Source organism: Microcebus murinus, chromosome 5 (assembly GCF_040939455.1).
Source record: "Microcebus murinus isolate Inina chromosome 5, M.murinus_Inina_mat1.0, whole genome shotgun sequence".
Classification (NCBI taxonomy): Eukaryota; Metazoa; Chordata; class Mammalia; order Primates; family Cheirogaleidae; genus Microcebus; species Microcebus murinus.
In genome coordinates this window covers 97,628,164-97,648,877 of record NC_134108.1, presented here as the reverse complement: position 1 = coordinate 97,648,877, position 20,714 = coordinate 97,628,164, and the positions used below count along the sequence as shown (strand labels likewise).

Below are 20,714 nucleotides of genomic sequence, written 5' to 3'. Positions count from 1 at the left end.
AAACAAGTTTGAGAGCTGGATATATACACAGAGATCACAGGCAGATTCTGATGATTTGATTGGAGCTTTTTTTTTTTTTTTTTTTTATTATTTTTTTTATTTTTTTTTTCTTTAGTAAAGCGAATCTCAGGATCATTTTTTTTTTTCTTGAGGCTGAGTCTTGCTGTATTACCTGGGCCAGAGTGCCTTGGCATCAGCCTAGCTCACAGCAACCTCAAACTGCTGGGCTCAAGTAATTCTCCTGCTTCAACCTCCCAAGTAGCTGAGATTGCAGGCTTGTGCCACCAGGCCCAGCTAGTTTTCTATTCCTAGCAGAGATGAGGGTCTCAGGGGGTCTCATTCTTGCTTTGGCTGGTCTCTAATTCTTAACCTCAGGCAATCCTCCTAGAGTGCTAGGATAACAGGTGTGAGCCACCACACCTGCCTGGAGCTTTAATTATTAAAATGCAAGAGTGAATTCTCAGGGGCTGAGCACCATTCTGCCAGCTTGTACTTGGCAGTCCCCACACATGTTGAGACTCTTGGGAGTTCTAGTACAAATCCAGTCAGTGTTGAAACCATGACAATGACTAAGGAGCCCTTATGCATGGACTTGCACATGCTGCTAGGCATTGAAGCAAAGGTAGTAGGAAAAGAGGTGAAAGAGGTGTATAGGCAGAAGGCCCCCTCCTGCTACCCAGACAGAAATCTAGATAATCTCAGAGCAGCTGAATCCTTTCACTAGCTTTCTCAGGCCTTGAAAGTACTTTAGATTGCTGTATCCAGAGCTGCATATGATAAGATTAGGAAGACCGAGAAGCAGGAAGCAGAAAGGACTAAGAGACTTGAGAAAAGGAAGAAAGTGAAGCTTTACCTGGAGGCCCAGGAGTGGCAGGCCCAGGCCCAAGTGAATGAGGAAGAAGGGGGAGAGCCAGAGCATCAGAACTCTAGAGCAAGAGATTGAACACTTTAGGAGAGTGTTCCCAGCAGCTGGAGGAACAGTAGAGGCTGATCCAGGAGCAGATATGCTGGGAACTTGACCAGAGGTTAAGAGGAAAGGCAGAAAATACTGAAGACAATGGAACCCCAAACTAAAGCTAAAACAGAAGTATAAGAAAGATGAGTAAAAGGGCAGATACTCCAAAGATGACCTCTTTTGGCTTTTGTATAATATAGAGAGGTTCTCAAACTGGCACTTCCCCATATGAAGGCAGGCAATCTGGCTTTCTGGAATAAAGTTGGCCTGGTTGATAACCCTCTGAAGATTTCCTGATTGGAGTGATGGCCCCAGGGTGTGGTGGGCCTCAGCTACCCAGGACTGTCAAAGGTATCAGCACTGTCTTTCCCCAATATGCGCATGCAGCAGCTGATCACTCAGATTCTGTAGGAAATCAAGGAGGAACAGCTCCCTTAGCCTCTGGCTCCAGCCCTCCCACCCTACAGCTCCCTACACCACCAATAAACTTAAATGCAGAACAATCTACACTTTTTGACTTAGCACTGTTGCTTGCCCTCAAATCAGTCCCTCTGTTGTTGCAGTTTTATTTTTTAAGTATTATCCATATTTTCTCTTGAATTTAATAATTCTGTTAAGTGTTAATATTCACAATAGATGCATATAAATTAGCATTTTATATTAAGTCATTAAATTATTTTTACATTTTGATTTTATTGTGATCTGTCTAGAGTAAAGGTTTACATTTATGCAAATAGTTTTCCAGAATAGAAAGTAATCACTATTATGCCATAAAATCTTTAATGTTATTAAATCACAATTTTAAAAAGTCATATTTCACATATAAGTGATTTATGCATATGTTTTTCTCATTTCAGGATGAATGGGGATGTTTCTACCATTTCATCAAAATTTGAAACTGAGCCAGTATCAAAACCAAAGCCAGATTTTGAGCAGTTGCCACTTAGACCAAAGTCAGTAGACCTTGATTCATTTGTAGTAAAGAGCTCTAAGGAAACAGGTAAGTCAGCATGGACAAAGGTGGTGTATTAAAAAAGTTGTCAATATAGTTTTCAGAAAGTATGTAAAATATGTAGATACAGTTTGTGTGTGGATAGATTTAGTGGAAATTACATAATTGGAATTTGTTTAAAATTTAGTAGCCAAAGTAGAAAAATTTAAACTTGAAACGCCCTAATATAGGTAAATTTTTTATGGTTCTTCTTAGTCAGAGGTTCCTTACTGATTGGAGGAGTGAAATGGATAAGTTTTTATAATGGGCAGAGAACTGATATGAATGTTACAAAAGGATCATCCATCCGTTAGTCTATCCCTTCATAATGGTATGACCATATTACCTAACTCAGGCAGATAGGAATACATGTTAATTTTAAAAGTTTAAAAATGAGGTGGTATAGACTTTTCAATGCCAGATTAGATTATATAATGAGACTTTCAAAATTTCTTCTCTTATCTGGAGATACTTTTGTTTCCAATACAAGAAAATAAGCTTTTTATGACTCTACATGTTGGCAGACTTCACTTCTTTTTTTAAATGTTATTTTTTAAGCTTTAGGATGGATCTTTCAGCTCATTAATCATCTTTGTCTACCAGGTAATTTCTGGTCTTTTATAGCTATTAGTTGCAAAATGGAAAACTTGAAGCAGAGAAGTCTTGATGAAAGTCTCACTTTTAAAAACATTGTACAATCTTAATTTGTAGTAATGGTTATTATTTTGTATAGTGCTTTGCAATTATTTTTAGTCTTTTACATTTTTCAGAGCACTTTCTCATGTGTGTTCTTATTTTTACAGTAACTCTAGGAAGCAGATGCTATATTTTGTGTTTAAACAAAGTAAGCCACAGACACATTGAATATACACAATCACTTAAATCCAAAGAGAACTCTTTAAATTTCCTATGGTGTTTTATTTTTCTTCTTTTTTTGAGACCATCTTGTTCTGTGGCTCCTGGTAGAGTACAGTGGCATCATCATACCTCACGGCAACCTCAAACTCCTGGGCTCAAGCGATCCTCCTACCTCAGTTTCCCAAGTAGCTGGGATTATAGGTGCCCTACCATACTCCAGCTAATTTTTTAAAATTTTTGTAGAGACAGGGTCTTGCTCTTGCTCAGACTGGTCTTGAACTCCCCGACCTCAAGCAGTCCTCCCACCTCAGCCTCCCAGAGTGTTAGGATTACAGGTGTCGGCCACTGTGCCCAACACACTTGTGATATTCCTCAGAAAATCTTAATGTCTTAAATGGCTTCACTGTTAACATTTCATATTTACATATAAACTTCAAAGCCAATTACACTTAGATGTTTTTTGTCACTGTATTATAAAATGTACTATTACATTTCAAAATTTTTCAGGTGATCTTATTTTTCTTCCCTCTTTTTAGTTTGCTAGTGCAAAGATTCTGACTTAAGTGTGACTTCTTTCAGTCTTTTAGTTTGAATACTTTGTAGGTCCTTTATATTTGGATCCTGCTTGCTCTGGATGAGGGCTATATTCATTACTAATTTCTGAGAATTGAGATGTTGATTGTATTTTAGAGAAATCCACTGAAACATATTCAGTATGTTTTATCTGGTGATAATTTCCCCTCCCTTCTCCCCTCTGCCTTTCTTCCCTTCCTACTTCCCTTCCCCCCCCGCCTGCCAGTGCAGTGGTGTCAGCCTCAGACTCTTAGGTTCAGGCAATCCTCTTGTTTCAGCCTCCTGAGTAGCTGGGACTGTAGGTGTGAGCCACCACACACCTGGCTAATTTTTTCTACTTTTGGTAGAGATGGGTCTTGCTCTAGTTCAGACTGGGCTGGACTTCCTGACCTCAAGCAATTCTCCTGCCTCCATCTCTCATAGTGCTAGGGTTACAGGCATGAGCCACTGTGCCTGGCCAAATGTATTGTTAAATACGTTTTAAAAAATCCTCTCCATGTTTTTAAAAAAATATCCTACATTCCTTTTTATTGAGCTTAGTAGTAAAAAGCAGAATTTTATTAGTTCATGTCTTCTGTTTGATTTAAAATATAGCTAGAAATTATCTTCAAAAATAATAATTGAAGAAAAACATTATTTTCACAATTTTAACTCAGGAAATATATTTTCAATTTTCACAATTTTCTGGAATTTTTATTACAATTTTAAATTTTGATGGAGTCTCTTTGGGAATTGAAGGAGTAACATCTAGAATCTGTATTTATCTGTTGCTTTATATCATTCTTAAACATGTGCTTTATTTAGTTTATCTCAGGATAGTGGACGTTTTAAAAAATTTTAGGCAAATGAAAATAAATTTTTACTTTTTAAAAAACTTATGTATACATTCACTAACAAGTTTTGTTTGCTTTGCTACATTCCTAGTGAAAATAATACATGTTTCAAATTATTGAGTTGAAACATTTACTTGGTTTTTGGACTCTATTTTTGTCTTTTATTCATAGTCATTACTTACTCTTCATTTCAATAAACAAAGAGGCTTTGTGGAGCAGGGTTTGAAAACTTCTAGTTTTTTTTTTGTTGTTGTTCTTCTTCAAATAAATAAGGAAATAATCTATAGATGCTGGAACTTATCCAAGTCAGAAAACTAACAACTAACTTCCAAGCTGCTGTTCTTATTTCTTCCACTTCTACACTACCTTTGGTGTACTACGCTTATACCCTGAGAAGTTCAGAAAATAAAAACTTTGGTGATGGAGTTCATGTTAAGTACCAAATATTTACTAAGTGAGTAAATAGTCACCAGTGTTTTAGGCACAGTAGAATGCCAAGATGAAAGACATAGTTGATGGCAGCAAATGCTTATGTCTAAACATCAATTCAGAGGCTCTTCCTTTTATTCATTAGAATATCATATATTCCTACTATCTGTAATGTAGTAATGTAATGTGCTCTACTTCTTCTGCAAGAAATGTTAACACCTTTAAAAAAAACATGTTTTGTCTTAAATGCAGCCTCAAATTAGGCATTAGGTGAGACATAGTTTATATTTTGGCTTAGTTTGAGGTTTTACATTTTTTAAATAATACGAAACTATCCCTTTTAATGTAAGTTTCACAAAGTTTAAAACATGAAAACCTCTTATTGAGAGCTTGATTATTATGTAAAGTAATTTGAAGTGAAATGGTATAGTAGAAAGTACACTGACTTTGCTGTTAAGAAAATGGGTTTTATTTATTAGCTAATCAGTCATAGTTATTTTCTTAATCTGTTTTCTTGCTTAACTAACAATTCAGTGTATCTTCTGTACCTATTAGAAGACCTGACATGGAAGTTATTATAAATGTTGTTTTCCCTCTGTCCTTCCTTCTCCATTGTAAAACCCATCTCATTTGGTTTCTGCTCTAATCTATAAAAGGTATATATTCCTGACTCTATTCTCAGATATGATTTTCCTATTTATAAAGCCACATATAAACATTTATGTGTATGTGTATATATATATGTATATATATATAATAACTATGTATATAAATACAGACTCTGACTTTTGTACATGTAAGAAAGACATGCCTAGAATACTCAGGTTTCTGTTTTTAGTTTAATGACATGAAATAACTTTTAAGTTTCTTCATGTATATTCTCATATATAAGATAGTGCTATAAATTGCAGAGCTGGTAGGAACCATGTTTAAAATTTTTTTTTCTCTTTTCCAAACACTTCCTTAAAAATTGGTTTAAGGAAAATATCTCTGCCACTACTAATAAATTATAATTTTGCATTGTCCAAATATCTCTAAAATAGTAAATTGTCTAAAAAGTAAAACTATTTTCAAATTAGTTTTAAAATACATGATAGAAAATTTAGTAGTAACATAGCTATTGCATTGAGAAAATCCCGCTGATGAGGTTTCCTCAGAGTGTAATATTTTACCTCTTTTGATTATTTTTTGCAATAAATTATTCTATGATTAAAAGAAAATTTTAGAGAAACATACATTATTTGATCCAAATGTAATCATTGTTGAATAAGAAAACACATTCTTTCTCTTCACTTTTATTTGGTAGTTGATTTGTTTTCGTTTGAATTACTTTCCTAGTATTTACTCATTTATTTCTTCTAGAAAGAATTTATGGTGGGATTTTTTTAATAAGGTGTCTGTTGGGTTGCATACACTATAAAAACTGAGTATATCTAAACTAGGGTAAAAAAATATTAAATTTCTAATAGTTTCCTTAATCATATCATTTTATAGAGAATGAGTATCATAGAAGGTGTTAGTGAATTTATATGTATCTTAGATATTTTAAAGGTTGTATTGAGTCATAGTTTTATAGTGAGATATTTAAAATATTTGATATATTTTTCTTTTATGATACCCATGTAATTAAAATTACCTCTTCCATTGTAATTACTGTATGTGCTAAAAACTAAAACTTGACTAAAAGGTGGTTTGAGTTATAACTATATTGAGATGTTAATATTTATTATTATTACCCCTTTAAGCACTAACCTATCCTTTTGGAAGCTGTGTTGGTGCTCTGTGAATAATAAAACAAAACTTCTTTCTAGTTTCATGTATATTGAAAATTAATACTAATCTTAATTTTTCCCTTTGAAAGAAAAAAGAATAAATCTAAAATCTAGTACACACTCTATGTAAGTTTAGCTAACCTGCAATAGCTATAAGCAAAACATTGAAATGGTTCTATTCATTCTACAACTGTTCCTTCTTCCTGCTTTGTGAAATAATTTTTTTGGTTTAAGTCTTTTTTCTAGACATTCCTATCCTTGACTTTTCTTTCCAGATTTTGTTTCCTAGCCTGTTTGCCATGTTTCCCTTCTTACGTGTCAGGAAATTATTCTACCCTTCTCCATTTTGGTAAGATGAAAATTTATCAAAGAAATTAAAATAATATTTTCAATATAAATAGGTGGTGCACATTGATTTTTCTTTGTAATTTTACTGAAAGTGTACATGTTTGTCTGTCTTTATTCTAACCCTTTTGGTTTTCCATTTTAAAATGAAATTCATTTTGGAAAAATTTTTCTGACTAGTTTAAAATATTCTTTGTTTTTTAAACAATTGGCAACCATAAAAATCAGTTTATTTTCTTCTTAAATTGGATATTATGTTTTGGTTTTTAAAAATTCCATGTCTTCCTAGCAACATGTGGAAATGTTAAGTGGCTGGCAGAGTGACAAATGTGATTGCAAGAGTTAAATGAGTGTCAGGCCTTGTATGCCATATGTACAGTGTTAATCCATTGTTATCACTCTTAGATAAATTTAAAAGCACTTAGATATGTCTTGAGTACAAAATGTGCACTGTTCCATTTTACTAACCTAATGGTCTAAATGGAGAACCTGAGAGAGTTTTAGAATAGTAAAGTTACTTGTCTTGGTGTTGTAGCCCAAAACTGGACATACAGAAGATATTTCACATGAGCATGGTATATAGCTTTGTAAATTTATGTTTTATTTATCCTTTTGGTTTCATTTCTCTTCATCTTTTTTTTAATGTTTTCCTGTTTGTTTTTCTTTCTGCAAGTTGCTTAAATATGCATTTGAAAATAATCTCTATAAGCTAAAATGATTTGATTGTACTTACCAAGCTTTATTTCGTGTGTTGTCAATGAATACTTATCAGTGTAAAAACCAATTTTTAACCCTTCAAATGATGACATGTTTTAAACATCTTTTTAAAATACTGATTTCATTATATTTACAAATAAAATGACATTTAGATATATATTTAAATTCAGCCTCTTTCAGATTATACGATGCATTTTCCTTTAAAGTTGCTCATTTCTTATTATAGTTTGCTATATTTTATAATCATAGACATTTATCCAAAGACTCAAAAATTAAACCAAACATATTAGTGTCTTTTGATGAATAAACTTAGTGGTTTGATCAAAGATAGAACACGAATTTTTTTAGGTCGGAAAAAAGTTAATAGTAGTCAACAAATACTTCTAGTTGTGATAAAATGCATATTGCCAAACAGTGATGCCTCTTTTTCTGCCTTACTCTTGTGTCCTCCATCTCTTAAAAAAATCCTCTAAATTACTTTGTATATGAATGTTGATGAGTAAACTGAGGGTGGTAATGTTGAATATCTTTAGATCTCTTTTAAGAAGTAACAGTAACTGAGTTGGGACATCTAAATATCTGACAGAAGTATTAGAAACATCTAGGTAAATGGTAATATGAAGAATGAATCTAGACCTGGAAGATTAGACTAAAGATACCTGCTGACTTGTAGACCGTTTTGGCTATGGTTAATATCCCAAGTTTGGAATCTGGGCTAAAGAAAGGTTATACTGACAATGGAACTATCTGGAATTTACCTGTAGGTTTTTTTGTATCACATATCTGGGCTTCAGAGTTAAAGAAATTAGCAAGATTTTCTAGACCATCTAGAATAAAAGTATCCCATTGTTTCAGAGATGTGAATTACCCTTGTTACCTTTCTTAAACCCAAGTTACCACATGAAAGGTCAGCCAGCTTTTGATGGTGGAGAAGCAAGTTGGTGACCTATGTATCATTTTTCCTTGGCATCTGATTTGCCTTAGATTTAGGACTATCTTATGATTCCCAAATATAGTAATGTCTAAGCAGAGGTGCAGTGAGCTATAAAAAGTTTTAGTCCCAGCTGTAACATACTATACACATACATATATACATATGTAAAGGCACATTAAATCATGCATCTGCATTACATTGAGAAATGCAATATATAGCTGCAGGGTGCCAGATATTGTTGAATCTTTAACATTTGAATTAGTCCACTACTTGAAGTTTAAGACAAATTTTACATGTAAAATTTCTGATGTTGCAATTTATTATGAATTTAAGAAGTAGAACTTTTTTTTAAAAGCAAGAATTTAAGTTGACAGCTCATGCTACTAAAATTTATAGTATAGATTTATCTTTAAGAATTTTTTTGTTGACATCTGAGTCTCTATTGGAAATGTAACCCTTACATTAATAAAGTTGTACACTATAAAATGTATCAGGTAAAGAGAATTTTTTTTTTTGAAGGGCAAATGTTGTTTTCCAAATGCATATGAAAAGCACAGGTCAACTTGTGAGTCCTTCAAAGTAGTGGTATTCTTTTTAATTTATAGTTTGTCCAAAAAATGAAACATTTTTTTACCTTTTAAAGGGTACAGTTACGTAGATAATGTTTATTTTTATTTTCTAGATGTTGTAAATTTTGATGACATAGCTTCCTCAGAAAACTTGCTACATCTCACTGCAAATAGACCCAAAATGCCTGGAAGAAGGTTGCCTGGCCGCTTCAATGGTGGACATTCTGTGAGTTACACTTACTGTCATAAAACAAAAGATTTAGCAGTTAGAGAGTCTATCTGAAGATAAAAATGAGAGAGGATTTATAACTCTACCTTAAAAATCAGGGAGATAGCTGTTATACTCAAATGGCTGTTATTTAAGGAGATATTGGGAAAGAGATTTGTTCATTTTAAGAGGGCCTGGAATAGGTGGTTACAGAATCAGAAATAAGGAGTTGTTAGATAACAGGACAAAGGGTCAAAGGGGGACAGGGAACCTGTTTAATCTGTCTGTTCAACAACAATGATTAGAATTAAGCAGTAGATACTCATTTTAGGAAAGATTGAGAAACTTGTTTTCCCCTAAAATATTCAGTCTTTTTGTAGTGTTGTCTTAGTATTTAAATGTATAACTTCTTTTTATGCTTCTTGTACTTTGCCTGGAGTACTGGTGGTGCTTTAATGTTAATATATTTTCATAAGCACCGAAGTGCTTTTAAATGACCTAAGTGGAGAAAATTTTTGTTGCAAAGAGGCAAGCCGTTTTTACCCTGAAGATATGCGGATGTGTTATTCAGCTTGAAATTATATCCTGTTAACAATAATGGAATATCAGGAACAGTAGCAGCTGAAAATAAAGCCATAAAAATTATTTGCTTTATTATCCACATGCTTACTATCTTTTCCTTCTTTTTTCTGTCTCTTGATTTCTAAAAAATCATTTAGCCAACTCAAAGCCCAGAAAAAACCTTGAAGCTACCAAAAGAAGAAGATAGTGCCAAGCTAAAGCCATCTGAATTAAAAAAGGATACATGCCAGTCTCCAAAGGTGAGGTGCATTGTGGTCTAAGATTTGTGTAAATTTGTGGGATTCTTTGTGAACATCAAAATTATGGAATTTAAGATGCTCTTTAAGAAGAATTATTTCTTCTGTCAAGAAATAAGATAATTCCTGTTGAAAAATTGAGTTGTTAAAGTTTAGTCACACTATTCAGTGCAAATCTCTTTAGAGGAGCTTAAATTATTTTAAATGAATAATATAAATATTACATATCTTGTATGTAAAACGTACATAGATCTATACATCTGTTTCATTTTCCCATTAAACATATACTCTTAAGTGAGAAACCACCACTTGTATACTGCTTACCTGGCTTGGTGTTTAGCACCATAATTTAAGCATTCAATATATACTGGAATGAATGGCAGGATATTGTACGTGAATCCATCTATTACATGGTGTTAAGTGTTTTTTCTAAACTTTGGCCGTTTCTACTTAAGATAGTTTTATCACAACTGATACACATTTTTAAAACGGTCATGTTTCCTCCTAAATTATTCCTCCATTTCATTTCAGTGCATTTTTAACTGCTTTTTCAATTTATTAAATATACTTAATCTGATTCTCTCAGCTGTCATCAGTCTGTTGAAATTTAAAATGACTTGCTGTTAGTGAAATACTAAAAGAGTACCAGGCTCATTTTAATTTCTTTCCATGAACTTAGTAAATTCCCCATAATTACCTTTAAGTGAGACTCTTTGGATATTTTAAACAATAGGTATTTAATATGCAAGATTGAAATAACATCTTAATAATGGTGGTATATTCTTCTAGATGCTGCATTGGGCAAACCATCCATAAAATATAGCTGATGATGGATTTTTCTTCTTTTAATAAAGCCACTGTCATTTACCACAAAAACTGCTGGTCATTGCAAATTTATTTTTTGGTTGTCTGGTGGTTTTGCCAGTTATGAACATCAGACTGCTTTTTGAATTTCCAAATTTACCATTTATCTTGAAGTATTACTTAATTTTAAATATAAATACAATTAAAATCAGAAAAACATTTTTTATTATGTTTTCAGCCATCTGCGTACCTTTCAACATCTTCAAGTGCTTCTAAAACAAATACATCTGCTTTCCTAACTGCATTAGAAACCAAAGCTAAAGTAGAAACAGATGATGGGAAAAAAAATTCCCTGGATGAACTTAGAGCCCAGATTATTGAATTGCTGTGTATTGTAGAAGCACTGAAAAAAGATCATGAGTAAGTAGCCCTTGTTTTCTCCTACGAATGCCACTTAACACATGTATTAATGTAAATAATTCTTTCAAACTGTATCAAGTAAAGATCTGATCTACCAAATTTCTGGCACGAACAAGTATGTTTTCAAAGAAATTTTAATAATGGTGCTTTTGTCTTTTTCGCAAAAAGCTTGGATTGCAAAAGTTACTCTAGTAGCTCAGTTATGGAAAAGGTACATATGTGACTGATTTTAGGCTAGAAATTTTCTGGTTAGACACAGGTTAATTAGTTTTGGAAATATTAGGACAGCCCTATTGTATTTTGGATCTGGTCTGTATCTGTGTATGTACAGATGTACAGTTAGGTTACTTCTTAGAGGACTTTGATCCCTGTTTCTGCTAGGCTTGAGTTAGACATGTATAAAGTGAATGGGTTGAGATGGGTGATGTCTACAGCCTTTCTCCTAACTCTGGAAGTTTTTGATAGGGTATAAAATTAGGGACTTTTTAGAACTAAACTACATGTAAAAGATCAGCCACTACAGGTGATCCCTCTCTTTTTTTAAATGAAAAAAAATGAAAGGTCGGAGAGGTAAAGGTATTTATCCAAGATCACACAGTTCTTTTTTTTTTTTTTTTTGAGACAGAGTCTCACTTTGTTGCCCAGGCTAGAGTGAGTGCCATGGCGGCAGCCTAGCTCACAGCAACCTCAGACTCCTGGGCTCAAGCGATCCTACTGCCTCAGCCTCCCGAGTAGCTGGGACTACAGGCATGTGTCACCATGCCCGGCTAATTTTTTTCTGTATGTATTAGTTGGCCAATTAATTTTCTTTCTATTTATAGTAGAGACAGGGTCTCGCTCTTGTTCAGGCTGGTTTTGAACTCCTGACCTCGAGCAATCCACCCACCTCGGCCTCCCAGAGTGCTAGGCACACGGTTCTTAAATGACAGATCTAGAACTCAAACTCATATCATCTGTTGGTTTGGAGATCTTTTCTATAACCACTAGTATTTGAATTTTAAAACTTGTTGATGTTTTAAGCATAATTTGCAAAAGTAGGTAAAACAGATCAAAGAACAGCTAATGTAATTGAACTGAGGGTGAGGGTGCTCACTCACTATTTCCTACTTGCCCTCTACAAGGATTTCTTGGAATATGGCATAAAAATCATGGCCAGAGGCCATGTTGTCTCTGAGCCTGATTTTACCATTACTCGAGTACCTCAATTCTAAACTGGCCTAGGATTCTTATTAAAAACAATATTGAGATTAATATGAGGTATTTGGAGTTTGCAGAACACTGTTATAGTATCTTAGTTGGAAACAAAAAGTATCTCTTGAATGACTACTTAAAAAATATATATATGTTTATATATTACATATAATGTATATAGTTTGTAATCTGATACATGATAGGTATTGAATCCTTTAGTTTAGCTGTTTTGAACATTTTTTCACAGATTCTGCAGTATCCATATTATTGATATAAGCTGTAAGTTCATTCAGTAAATATTTATTGAGCATCACTATGTGACATTAGAGAACACTCCTGATTTGTTTATTTTATTGTTTTACATTTTTCATACCAAGTGTGCTATTTTACACATATACATTGCCTGTAGGTGCTTTTAAATTAGCTAAAGTGTGAATAAAATATTTCTGATTTATATGTATTTTTAAACATATATCAGATATTTTAGAAGCCTCTCCAGAGTGTATTTTTAATGTGAGTTGCTCTGGAAAAATGAAACAGGGTGACAATTTTTTAAATTTAAAAAAGAACATTAGGACAATGAACAAATATATACTGGTATATTAATTAGAGAAATACTATTCAGCATACAGCAGTGGAAATAAAGTAATTGTGGTTACATGCATGAACATGAATTTATCTAAACACTGGGAGCAGGTCAGAAGCATACATATACTATTGTTCCATTTATATAAAGTTGAAAAGCATACCAAACCAGAAAACATATTGTTTTAAGATATATTTGTATATGTGATAAAATTAGAAGAGCAAATGAATAATAAATATCATAAAACTTCCTATGGAAGAGAGGAGGTAGATGAAGGTCACTTTGGGGTATCAGATGTACTATACTGGTAATATTTTATTTAAGCTGACTTGAAGTTCTTTTGCTTTACCATTATATCTTTATAGCCTATAGCTTGTAAATACATAAATAGTCCATATGCATTTAATATTAAAACCTAAAATACATAGAACAAGTAATTAAAAAATTGAAGGAGATTCGTATAGAAAGATTGATAGAAATACATTAGTAATTTGTGCCTTCAGTAGAAAAGTTGGAGAATAAGATGTATAGTTTGATCATATTCTTGTAAAAAGAAAACAGGATATTATACAAAAATTGTACATTTGTAAACATTTTTTAAAAGAACAAAAAATATAAGAGTGGCATTAAATTATCAGATCAAAAAGCAAATAGAATAATATACTATTACAGATATAAACAGAATGGAACAAATATTCTAGAAATAGATCTTAATTTAGATATAGATTTAATGGTATAATAAATACAAAATATTGACTAAGCAGAAGAGGAACCATTATTTAAATTAGGGATACTTTATGGAAATATTCAGTTAACTAAGATGTGCTTTTTATATCACATTCTATAATAAGCCCTAGGTAAATTTGAGTTAAATATTATTTTGAAATTTATAATCAGTAGGAACCAGTAAAGAATTTATTTCCAATATGGAGAAATGATTCTCTTATTTCGAAGAAATTAGTTTTGAAATATTAAATATATAAATAATTTTTAAATTTCTTCCTTATCTATTCTTTCTTCGTGAGATTTTTTTTTTTTTACTTTTTCAAGTCGTTATTTCTACAGTATTCTTTCTTTTTTTTTTTTTTGAGACAGAGTCTCACTTTGTTGCCCAGGCTAGAGTGAGTACTGTGGCATCAGCCTAGCTTACAGCAAGCTCAAACTCCTGGGCTCAAGCAGTCCTCCTGTCTCAGCCTCCCAAGTAGCTGGGACTACAGGCATGCACCACCATGCCCGGCTAATTATTTCTATGTATATTAGTTGGCCAATTAATTTGTTTGTATTTTTAGTAGAGACAGGTCTTGCTCTTGCTCAGGCTAGTTTCGAACTCCTGACCTTGAGCAATCCATCCGCCTTGGCCTCCCAGAGTGCTAGGATTATAGACCTGAGCCACGGCACCCGCCCTTCTACAGTATTCTTGAAGAGAATTTTTCTACTATATATTAAGAGACTGAAAATGTCCATACTTTTTGATATATAAATATGATATGCTAACATATTCATGGTGTTAAGTAAAATCCCTATTCTTACCTGGAAAAATCTCTGTTCTGTCCCCAGAAAAACTAATAAATAAAAACCCTGGATATTTGAATACCAAATAGCAGTTATCACAAATATGAAAACTTTAGCAGCAAGGAAAATTTTAAAATAATTCATGAAGAGACAATATAAAATACATACTTTTATCTATAGAGGGACAAACAACTGTATAGAAAGAAGGGAACACAAGAAAATGAAAACATGAATTGAGGTAGGGGGATTATTGGCTGGAGTTTTTAATTTGTTTAGCTTTGGGATTTTAATTTAATATTTAATTTTTAAAAGTAGAAAAAAATTTAAAGCTTGGTTTATCTTTATCAAGTAAACTATAATTTTCCTTGTATTGTGATATGTGTTGATACTTACTTTACTAAATTGCTTGGGCTCTGGATCTCCAGCCTGGAACATGTATGACAGCTGATTATGTAAAATTGCTTTTAGAAGCCAGGTATTATTTCTTTCTTTATTTTATCATGAGCTATTCTCAGTTCACTTAATTTCTTTATCTTAGATAGGCTTACCACAGTTTTACTTTGTTTTTTAACTGTTATATTGAACCATTCAAACTAGAGAATTTGATTTTTTTCTCAGTCAGCATTGCTATTACTCTTAAAAAGTTTTCTTTGTTTGGTAGGATGTTAGGCACCAGAGATCTTGTTAACATAAGTCAAACAGATTGTTTAATTGAAAGAGTTAACAATAATAAATACTTTATTTTCAGGAAAGAACTGGAAAAACTGCGAAAAGATTTAGAAGAAGAAAAAGCAATGAGAAGTAATCTAGAGGTAATTCATTTTTTCCATCGTTGAGATTTTAGTCAGTGTAAACTGGACATGTATTTTGCAACCTGACTGGTTGCTTCCAGTAAAAATTATGCTGTCCTACTTGAGTTGGATACTCCTTTCTGGTTGGTAGCCATTTAATTAAAATCTTGTTAACTGCCTGTCACATTCCATTCATTTATACAGTAAATATTTTTGGAGCACTAACTTTCTTAGGCAGTATTTGAATCACAAGGGATACATTCATGGGTAAAGCAAATATGATTATTGCTTCCTAAAAGACTCTAGTTCCTCCTGGAGCTATACAAGGTTACTTTAGAAATTTTGCAGGTTCAGTTTCAGACTACTGCCACAATAAAGCAGAGATCACAGTAAACAAGTCAAAAGAATTTTTTGGTTTCTCAGTGATATAAAGTAGACTATTAAGTGTGCAATAGCACTATGTCTTAATAAAATACAATGTACATACCTTAACTTAAAAATATTTTATTGCTAAAATATGCTAACAATCATCTGCGCCTTTAGTAAGTCATAATCTTTCTGCTGGTGAAGGGTGTCCTGCCTCGGTGTTGGTGGCTGCTGGCCAAAGAGGGTGGTTGCTGACAGGTGGGATGGCTGTGGCAATTTCTTAAAATAAGATAGCAGTGAAGCTTGTCACGTTGATTGACTCTTACTTTCATGAAAGATTTCTCTATAGAATGTGATGCTATTTGATAGCATTTTACCCACAGAACTTTTTTCAAAAATTGGAGTCAGTCCTCTCGAAATTATCCTGTTGCCTTGTCAGCTAAGTTTATGGAATACTCAGAATCCTTTGTTGTCATTTCAATAACGTCCACAACATCTTTACCAGGATGTAGATTCTATCCCAAGAAGCCACTTTCTTTGCTAATCCATAAGAAGTAACTTGTCATCCTTTCAAGTTTGATCATGAGACTGCAGCAATTCAGTCACATCTTCAGACTCCACTTCTAATTTTAGTTTTCTTATTATTTACCCCACATCTGAAGTTACTTCCTCTACTGAATCTAGAACCCCTCAAAGTCATCCTTGAGGGTTGGAATCAGCTTCTTCCAAACTCCTGTTAATGTTGTTATTTTGACCTCTTCTCACAACATGGTATCTAGAATGATGCATCCTTTTCAGAAAGATTTTAATTTACTTTGCTCAGATCTGTAAGAGGAATCTGGCAGCTGTAGCCTCACAAAATGTAATTCTGAAATAATAAGTCTTGAAAGTCAAAATAACTCCTTAATCTATGGGCTGCAGAATGGATATTGTGATAGCAGACATGAAAATAACATTCATCTCTTTGTATGTCTCCATCACAGGTATTGGATGACTGATTGTCAATGAATAGTAATATTTTGAAAGGGATCTTTTTTCTGAGCAGTAAATCTCAGCAGCAAGCTTAATCTATTCAGTACATGATGCTGGGTACAGATGTGCTGTTATCTAGGCTTTGTTTCATTTCTAGAACACAAGCAGAGTAGATTTAGCATAATTCTTAGGGGCCCTAGGATTTGCAGAAAAGTAAATGGGCATTTTTTTTCCCACTTCACTAGCTACATTAGCTTCTAACAAGAGAATCAGCCTATTGTTTCAAAGCCAGGCATGGACTTCTCTCTAGCTATGAAAGTCCTAGATGATGGTGTATGTTCCTCCAGTAGAAGACTGTTTCGTCCACATTGAAAATCTATTATTTAGTGTAGCCATCTTCATCAGTTACCTTAGCTACGTCTTTTGGATAACTTGCTACAGCTTCTCCATCAGTGTTTGCTGCTTCACCTTGTTCTTTTATGAGGACAACTTCTTTCCTTAAACTTCATGAGCCAACCTCTTCTATCTTCAAATTTTTCTTCTTCTGCAGCTTCCACACTTCTCTCGGCCATAGTAGAATTGAAGGGAGTTAGAACCTTGCTCTAGATTAGGCTTTGGTTTAAGACAGTGTTGTGGCTGGTTTGATCAGAATTCTATCCAGACCACTAAAACTTTCTCCATTTCAGTAATAAGGCTTTCTTATCGTTTATGTGTTCACTGGCATAGTACTTTTAATTTCCTTCATGAACTTTTCCTCTGCATTCACTGGTTGGCTGACTTTTTGGCACAAGAGGGAGGTCTAGCTTTTAGCCTGTCTTGGCTTTCAACATTGCTTTTCTCACTTAGCTTAATTCTTTCTAGCTTTTGATTTTTTTTTTTTTTTTTTTGAGACAGAGTCTCGCTTTCTTACCTAGGCTAGAGTGAGTGCCGTGGCGTCAGGCTAGCTCACAGCAACCTCAAACTCCTGGGCTCAAGCGATCCTCCTGCCTCAGCCTCCCGAGTAGCTGGGACTACAGGCACAAGCCACCATGCCCGGCTGATTTTTATATATATATATATTAGTTGGCCAATTAATTTCTTTCTATTTTTATGGTAGAGACGGGGTCTCGCTCAGGCTGGTTTTGAACTCCTGACCTTGAGCAATCCGCCCGCCTCGGCCTCCCAGAGTGCTAGGATTACAGGCGTGAGCCACCGCGCCCGGCCCTAGCTTTTGATTTAAAGTGAGAGACTTGTGATTCTTCCTTTACTTGGACACTTAGCAGCCATTACAGGGTTATTAGTTGACCTAATTTTAATATTATTGTGTCTCAGGGATTAGGGAGGCCCGAGGAGAGAGAGAGAGAGAGACCAAGGCCAGTCAATGGAGCAGTGAGAAAACAGCATTTATCTTAAGTTCACTGTTTTATATGGGTGCAGTTTGTTGCATCCCAGAACAGTTTTGACAGTAACATCAGAGATGACTGGTCACAGATTACTATAGCTGATATAATAATAATGAAAATGTTTTGAGTTACTAAAATGTGACACTGTGGCATGAACTAAACATATACTGTAGGAAAAATGGCATGGGTAGACTTGCTTGATGCAGGGTTGCCACAAACCTTTAATAGGAACAAAATGCAATATTATGAAGCACATTAAAGTGAAGTGCAGTAAAACAAGGTATGCCCATAGTTCTTTTTTCTCTGCCATTGAATTTTTTTTCCTTCAGCACTGATGGCAGTGATAGAAGGCTGTCAGTTCACTAATTTCTTGCTTAGAGTTTACTTTTGTCTTCATTCTCTGCTAGTGATTAGCCATTTCACTTATTTCCTTTATTTTCCTTTTCACTCATTTGTGTTTTTCATTTATATTCTTCTTTTTGTATGTTTCAGAGAAAGTTGTGTTCCGCCTTTTTTCAGAGCCCTTCCTATTGTCTATTTAAGTATTTTGTGCTTCCCCCTACTTTTTACCTTGCCTCATTAGTTATTCTTTTTTTTTTTTTTTTTTTTTTTTTGGCAGAACAAGGGAAAAGATAGGACTTGCAGTTAGAAAACTTGAGTTCCTATTTTGTCTTAGACTCATGCCTTTTTAGGTCTAAACTATGTATCAGTAGGCTTAGCATTTTGTTACCTCATTAGATACATATAACAACATGTAAGGATTATTGTTTCCATTATGTAACACACTTTGTAAGTTATCAACTCCATTTTTACTCTTACTTCTCACATACCCTCTTTATTGACACCTTTACTTCTTTGCATGGAAATTTTCCCCCTTATTGGGAAACAAAGAGAAGCCCACTTTTAGGTCCAGCTGCCCTTTTGATGTATTATAGTTGCTTTCTCTTTTCATTTGGGATTCATTTGTTGCAATACAAAAATAACCTCCACCCCCTCAAAAAAAGTCTGTATTTTCCAATCTCTGATTTCTCACTTCCAGTTCAGTCCTTAATCCCTTGCAATTTAGCCAAAGTCAGTGCCTCCTCTTCATTTTCTGTGGTGTGTCACATTTTTACCATTGCCACTTTGTCAGAGGTTTTTCTTGATTGAACTAATAGATACTATATTCTTCTGTCTCTGACTTCTCTGTCTCTTCTTTTTTTTCTTGGAACCTAAATGTGAATGTTTCCTTACTACTATCCTTGGCCCCTCTCTCTGTGCATTCACTTTTTATTAATAATTCATCTACACCCATTAATCTAATGATTAGCTCTAGGACATCTCGCCTCTGAATCCATTTCTCCCTTTCCTAGCTTCTATCCCATGTTTCCTGCTATTAGTCCCCAGGGATGTTCTATCATGAACTTAGACTTAGCATGTCCCCAGTTAAATTTGTTGTCTCCCTTTCCTGTTTTTTTTTTTTTTTTTTTTTTTTTTTTTAATTTTCTGTGTGTGTTGATGGTTTCTTTTGCCTATATAGTCATGCAGACATGGTACTTCTGTTCTCTTCTAATTATATTCACTTTTAGTCCTATTAGTTTTATCTTCTAACCTTTATCTCTTTATTCCCACAATTTCTGTCTTGTTCTAATGCTTGTTGTCTTCTGTTTAGCTTGCTTGAATTTCTCTCATTGATATCTTGGATTAATCTTACCTTGCCCAGATTCTTTGAAGAGCTTTTTATTACTTGATGAATAAAGTTCAAATGTCTCAACTTGATATATGAGATGTTTTTACATTCTGGTCCTAGGTTAGCTTTGTTTACTCACTTACTGATCCCCCATTCTGCCTTATAGTTAATGCATCTGAATTTTTACTCTTACTGTGTTTTCTTGGATTGTCCTTTTGCCTCATCTTCTAATGCCCAAATTCTACAGATTCTTAGGGCCACGCTCAAGTGATCACTTTTATTAAGTTAATACTAGTCATCTTCTGATTAAAAGTAATCTAGTCTTTTCCCAAATTCACATGTTCTTTATTTTTGTAAAAGATATATAAGTAATAATTTCTATCTTATTACTGTTATGTACTTATTTTGCTTCTCTTTTAGACTATAAGATTATTTGGGGTGGGATCTATATCTATTTTATCTTGCCCATAACTCCTGGCACATTGCTATGCACATATTATATATCTAATTAATTATTGCCCAATTAATGCATGTTAAAGGATACATATAAAAAATGTATCTTAAATTCCCAGTATCAACCATGGTAGAAATTGAGAAACTTTTAAATATTTCTTGACTTTTTTTCTTATGTTTTATACATACATACATACATACATACATACATACATACATGTGCATACTGATATATGAAAATAAGATTAGATAGGAGTAACTAATGGTGTTAAATTTGTATATGTGACTTAATTTGTCATAAAAATCATAAGAGTCAAATGAATTGTTTCTTTTTTGAAGAATTTATTTGACTTTATTTCTCTAGCAATGTCAGCTGTTACTTAGCCTCCTATTGACTTGTATTATAAATTTTTTCCTAATGGGCAGAGCTTTATCCTTATATTTGTAAAAGCACATTTAAGGCATTAAAGCTTTAGGATCATGTATTTAAAAGAGAAAGATGTTTCTCCAGAGATTACAGGTAGTACTTTGAACTACTATAATGTTAACATTATACATTATTAAAT

The 20,714-nt window shown here is 33.5% G+C and overlaps 1 protein-coding gene and 1 pseudogene across 1 annotated transcript in view; both read left to right on the top strand.

The window, feature by feature from the left end:
• Positions 1-20,714, top strand: part of CD2AP (CD2 associated protein) — a 142,929-nt gene that overhangs the window by 116,857 nt on the left and 5,358 nt on the right. Inside the window, exons 13-17 of the mRNA XM_012744824.3 lie at positions 1,813-1,955; positions 9,090-9,202; positions 9,904-10,005; positions 11,045-11,226; positions 15,264-15,327. Coding sequence (XP_012600278.1) covers positions 1,813-1,955; positions 9,090-9,202; positions 9,904-10,005; positions 11,045-11,226; positions 15,264-15,327 — 604 coding nt within the window. The remainder of the gene's footprint in view (positions 1-1,812; positions 1,956-9,089; positions 9,203-9,903; positions 10,006-11,044; positions 11,227-15,263; positions 15,328-20,714) is intronic.
• On the top strand, positions 155-1,805 carry LOC105860249 (dnaJ homolog subfamily C member 17 pseudogene; annotated as a pseudogene).